This window comes from Erinaceus europaeus, chromosome 6 (assembly GCF_950295315.1).
Source record: "Erinaceus europaeus chromosome 6, mEriEur2.1, whole genome shotgun sequence".
Classification (NCBI taxonomy): domain Eukaryota; kingdom Metazoa; phylum Chordata; class Mammalia; order Eulipotyphla; family Erinaceidae; genus Erinaceus; species Erinaceus europaeus.
In genome coordinates, this window is record NC_080167.1 from 22,241,277 (window position 1) to 22,246,570 (window position 5,294).

Consider the following 5,294-nt stretch of genomic DNA (forward strand, 5'->3'; position numbering starts at 1 on the left):
CTAGGTCTCAAGCTGTGGTGACTCAGGAGCCTTCATTGATGGTGTCCCCAGGCATAAGGTTCCTGGTTTGAGCCCCTGGCTCCCCACCTGGGGGGGGGGCACTTCACAAGCAGTGAAGCAGGTTTGCAGGTATCTTTCTCTCTCCCTCTCTGTCTTCCCCATCTCTCTCCATTTCTCTCTGTCCTAACAACGACAACATCAATAACAACAATAATAAAAAAACAAAAGGGAAAATAAATAAATATAAAAAAATTAAAAAATAAAAAAGTGATCATCTGGCTTCTCTCTTCTCATGAAACTTTCACTATCATACAAAATTAATATTTTACAACTTTATTTAAAAAAAAACAATAGTTAAATATACCAGTATCTTCAAATAACTGTAGTTCAATGTCTCTCAAACTTTATATAGGATCTTCCAAGGACTTTGCTAAATGTGATTTCTGAGTCTGGAGAGAGGGTAGAGATTTTGTATTTTTAAAAAAGCAATTCTTGCCAAATAAAATCTATACTTGTAGCTTAATAGTAATTTTTATAGCAACATAAAATAAGGAGACTCATTAACAGACAAGAACCTAAAGGGAATCTCTGACATAAAAATGTTTAGGATGGAGCAAAACCTTTTACCTCATAGTTGAACCAAAGAGGAAGAACAGCAGCTAAACACAGAGACTTGTTTTGAAGGACACGTCTCACTGGTGCTTTCCTTGTTCTAGAGGAAGAGGTCAAATATGTTGTTACACTTCTACAGAGCATAAATTGTGCTTATCACTTATATAAGACATCTGCATTCATAATTACATTTGAAATGTTTCTTTTTGGATAGTTTTCATTAATTTAAATTTTAATATTTTATTTATATATTTATTATAACTTGAAAGATACAGACAGAATGATATAGGTGTGGGGCACTGAGCATCATTGATAATCCTGAAGTCAGGAAGAAAGAAAGAAAGAAAGAAAGAAAGAAAGAAAGAAAGAAAGAAAGAAGAAAGAAAGAAAGAAAGAAAGGGAGGGAGGGAGGGAGGAAGGAAAAAAGAAACAAACAGGCATGGTGGACCAGAGCTCTGTTCAATTCTGATTTATGATGGTGCTGGGGATTGAACCTAGGACCTTAGAATCTCAGGCATGAAAGTCATTTCTATAACCATTATGTTATCTCCCTAGACCTCAATTTTATTTTTAGACTTAACAAAATTTGGTGACTTTGAGATGTTAATTGCCTGTTTACAATGTTTCCTCTGTATTTTATCTTAAGGATTTTGATAGTGTGTTTATCATTACATGTGTAATGTGTGGTGCTACTGTGATGTCAAAGTTTGCTCTTCAATGTTGGTAATATCGTGTGTGTGTGTGTGTGTGTGTGTGTGTGTGTGTGTGTGTGTGTGTGTGTCTACTTTTTATTTTGTGACTCTTGTAAAAAAAATGAACAACTGATAGAAACATATCTCTGTACTGAATTTTTTGCATACACTGTTATAAAATGGATTAAGGATAAAGTGTTTTGAAGTTTTCCTCAATGGATTTAACCTTTCCCTCTAAAACAAAGGAAAACAAGCCTTCTGAGCTCACACCCACTAGATGCAGTTTCTATAAAAGAAAACAGGAGTTCAGAGCAGCAGAGGGAGAAGTGTTTTTATCTCACCCACCTGACCTGTCATTATTGGAAAGCTGTTGTGCTTCAGAGCTGAGAAATACTCAACTTCATCCTCAGCCTGTGTCACCATGATGGTAAGGCAGCCTTGTTTCCCAGCAGAGAACAGGAGACTCTGGTGAGGAGTCCTGGGGTTCTATAGGTGGTGCCATTTATGAGACCCTGGGATAATGAATAGGGCTTCTTCTGCATCCCACCACCATAGTCCCTGGAGATGACAGCCCCAGAAATGGAATCACAAATTGTGGCCAGGATTCATTATTGAATTGGGTAGTTTTGTACTTCTGCAGAATCCTGGAAGAACTACATTGTGATTTTCTATTCATGCTATAAAAATATATCACATGACTTTTTCAAATATATCTCTTTTCCATACACTTTTATTTTATTTTATTTTTGGTAGAGATAGAGAGAAATCGAGAGGGAAGGGGCCTGGGGGAGAGAAAAAAATGACACAGTACCACTTTCCCTCTTCTGAAGCTTCCTCCCTGCAGGTGGGGAGCAGGGGCTTGAACCCAGTGCTTGTGTATGGTAAGGTGTGTGCTCAGCCAGGTGTGCCACTTCCTGGCCCTACACATGGTATTCTTTGTTTGGTTTTCAGAACAGGCATCTCATGTCTATTTCCATTGTCCAATTCATAGTTTCTGGGGCTTTCCTCCTTAGCTAAAGCTCTACCATACCCACAGGGTGATCGCTACGACTTGATCTTTGCAGAACAAATCCACCTTTCCCAGGGCAAATTTTTCAATTTCTGTCCTCCTCTCTTGCCTTCTATCTGAAATATGAAAAGAAAGAAAGAAAGAGAGAGAAAGCCTACTAGGAGAAGTGGAATCATGCCAGACCAAGTAAAATGATGCTAGTGAAGTAAATAAAAAAAAAAGAAGAAGAAAGCCACAATCCTTAAATAAATATAACCAGACAAGCAGCCACCAAGCTGAGATATGTTCAGCACTGATCTAATTTAGGAAGAAAAGCACAAATGACTACAGAGTTCTGGTGGTGGGAACTGTGTGGAATTTACCCCTCTTATCCTATGGTCTTGTCAATATTCCCATTTTATAAATAAAAAAAAAGAAGCTTCATACAATTGTAGAATATCAATATCAATAGTCACATGTATTAATTAAGTGCTTTATTTAAAAAAAAAAAAAAGCAAATATGACTCGACTTGAGCTGCACGGAGCTAGTGTCCAAACTGCCTCCAGGTCTCTCATGTCGTCTTCTCTAAAATGTCCTCCTCCATCTATTTTCATCTCTGATCCAGGCCATCATTGTAAATCTGTGCTCTCCTTGTCTTTGTTTCATTCTTTCCAGGTGACTCCTGAGTCATCAAAGACATTATAAGAAAAGAAAAAAAAAAAAAACCTGGACAGCTTTCTAAATAACTTCTTAGAAGTGAATACCTACAGTCTTCCCTTTTTCTTGACCTCTCTGGTTCTGTACTGCCTATAAAAACTCAGGTCTACTGATTGACTTTCTTTAACCACGGGAGCATGATCTAATCTCATCATTTGTCTTCTCATCATTCCCCAGAGGATTTCTGTGCAATCTAAGTTTTTCTCCCAAACACTCAAACTGTTTCCTGTTGCAAATCTAGCAGAAAATCACGGAGAAGAGAGGGAACCAGCCAGTGGCACACCAGGTAAAGTGCACATCATCCTGTGCAAGGTCCTGGGTTCAGGTCCCTGGTCGCCAACTATAGTTGTTGTCTCTCTCTCTCCCTCTCTATATCTCCTAATTTCTGTCTGTCTCTATAAAACAGTAGAAAGAAGGGGTGGGAGAGAGAGAAAAAGACAGAAAAAAAAAGATGGTTGCCAGGAGCCGAGGATTCATTGTGAAAGCACCAAGCCCCATTGATAACCCTTATAATAAGAAAAAAAAAAAAGTTTAAATGCTAATTTAAAAAGAGAGAGAGAGGGGGGCATGTATTCCAGAGCTATCTAAAATGTGATTTCATGACTGAATTGTGGTGGTGGTGGTGGTTGTTGTTGCTATTTGTTTTATTTACATTTTATATATGGAATACCCCTTCCCTGGGGGTACCTTATAAACTGGAGTGAATTTCATTCCTGCATTCTGTTTACTTTTACAAAAAAGTAAACAGAAAAAAATAACAAAGGGGGAGTCTGCATCTGAGGAGGGGTCTGTCTCAGCCGGTGAGTAGGGATCAGGTGAACAGAGGTCCAGACAAGGTGGAGGTAGGATCCTCAGTGAAATCAAGCCCCAGCTCACAGATATGAGGGAGCTGTATATGAGGTATGAGGACAGCAGGGGGCGCTATGCATCTTCAGTTAAAGTCTATGGAGGGCCTCCCAGCTGGGAAAACAGACACCTGCCCCCACTTAGTGTCATGGGCCCAGCAGTGGGGAGCATAATGTGCCCCCTGGGGATTGTCAGGCCAGACTCAGCCCACTCCCTGCTGTAGGAAGCCCTGACATTAGACAGATAGACAGAGACCAGAAAAGTATGGGGGCAGGGGGTCTGTGAGAGAAGCACATTTGCATATATGGTCCCTTCCTCTGGGTCTGAGGGGATAAAAGACTTACATCTTGTCTGTGTCAGCAGAGCTCTGGACAGCTGCACCATGGCCTGGGCTCTTCTCTCCCTCCTCACCCTGCTCCTCTACTGCACAGGTCAGAACTGCCTTCAGTACCCTCATTCCCCTGCCCCACAAATATAACTCCCACCACAGAAATGAATGTCCCCCCATCTTTTCTCCTCCAGTTCGTAAAAGGTGTCTGTGTTTCAGGGTCTCTCTCCCAGTATTCGCTGACTCAGTCACCCTCTATAAGTGTCTCCCTGGGAGCCTCAGCCAAGCTCTCCTGCACACTGCAGAGCGGCTATGACAGCTACAATGCAGAATGGTACCATCAGGGCCCAGGGAAGGGCCCCCGGTTTGTAATGCGTGTTGGACCCAATGGTCTTGTTGGAAACAAGGGTAATGGGATCCCTGATCGCTTCTCAGTCTCAGGCTCTGGCCTGGATCGATACCTGACCATCCAGAATGTCCAGGAAGAGGATGAGGCTGACTACTACTGTGGGATTAGCTATGGAACTTGGGACAACTATACACAGTGACACAGGCCAAGGAGAAGTGAGACAAAAACCTCCCCTGGCCTGCTCTGTGTCCACCCCTATCATAGTCTTGGCTAACAGTCAGAAGAGATTACTGACTCTGCCTTGAGAGTTTCATCCTCCCAGACATTTGATAAGACGGTGTCTTTGGATGGTCTAACTGCACACCGTATCTGTTCTTAGTACACAGACAATCTCCCTTGGGCTGTCAAATCTTTTCACAAGTACTTGTTGAAATGAGAGTTTCTGCTTGAGCATGTCTTGCCATGATTATCACCTGAGGGTCTCTTTTTTATGACCTTAAAAGGTTTATTTTTTAATTTTATTATCTTTATTTATTTATTAGATAGAGAGTCAGAAATCAAGATGGAAGGGGTAATGTAGAGGGAGAGAGAAAGAGAGATACCTGTAGCCCAGCTTAACCACTTGTGAAGCATTCCCCCTACCATTCAGCCCCCTGATTTATTTATTTTCTTTTTTTATTTATTTTCCATTTTGTTGCCCTTGTTGTTGTAGTTATTATTATTGTTGTTGATATCATTGTTGTTGGATAGGACAGAGAGAA

General features: G+C 40.8%; 1 gene segment (V, D, J or C); it reads left to right on the forward strand.

Moving 5' to 3' along the window:
• The first annotated feature begins 4,230 nt into the window (after window positions 1-4,230).
• Window positions 4,231-4,732, forward strand: LOC103118584 (immunoglobulin lambda variable 9-49-like). The segment is given in 2 exon segments: window positions 4,231-4,287; window positions 4,404-4,732. Coding segments are annotated over 2 exon segments (378 nt in total).
• Window positions 4,733-5,294: the final 562 nt, after the last annotated feature.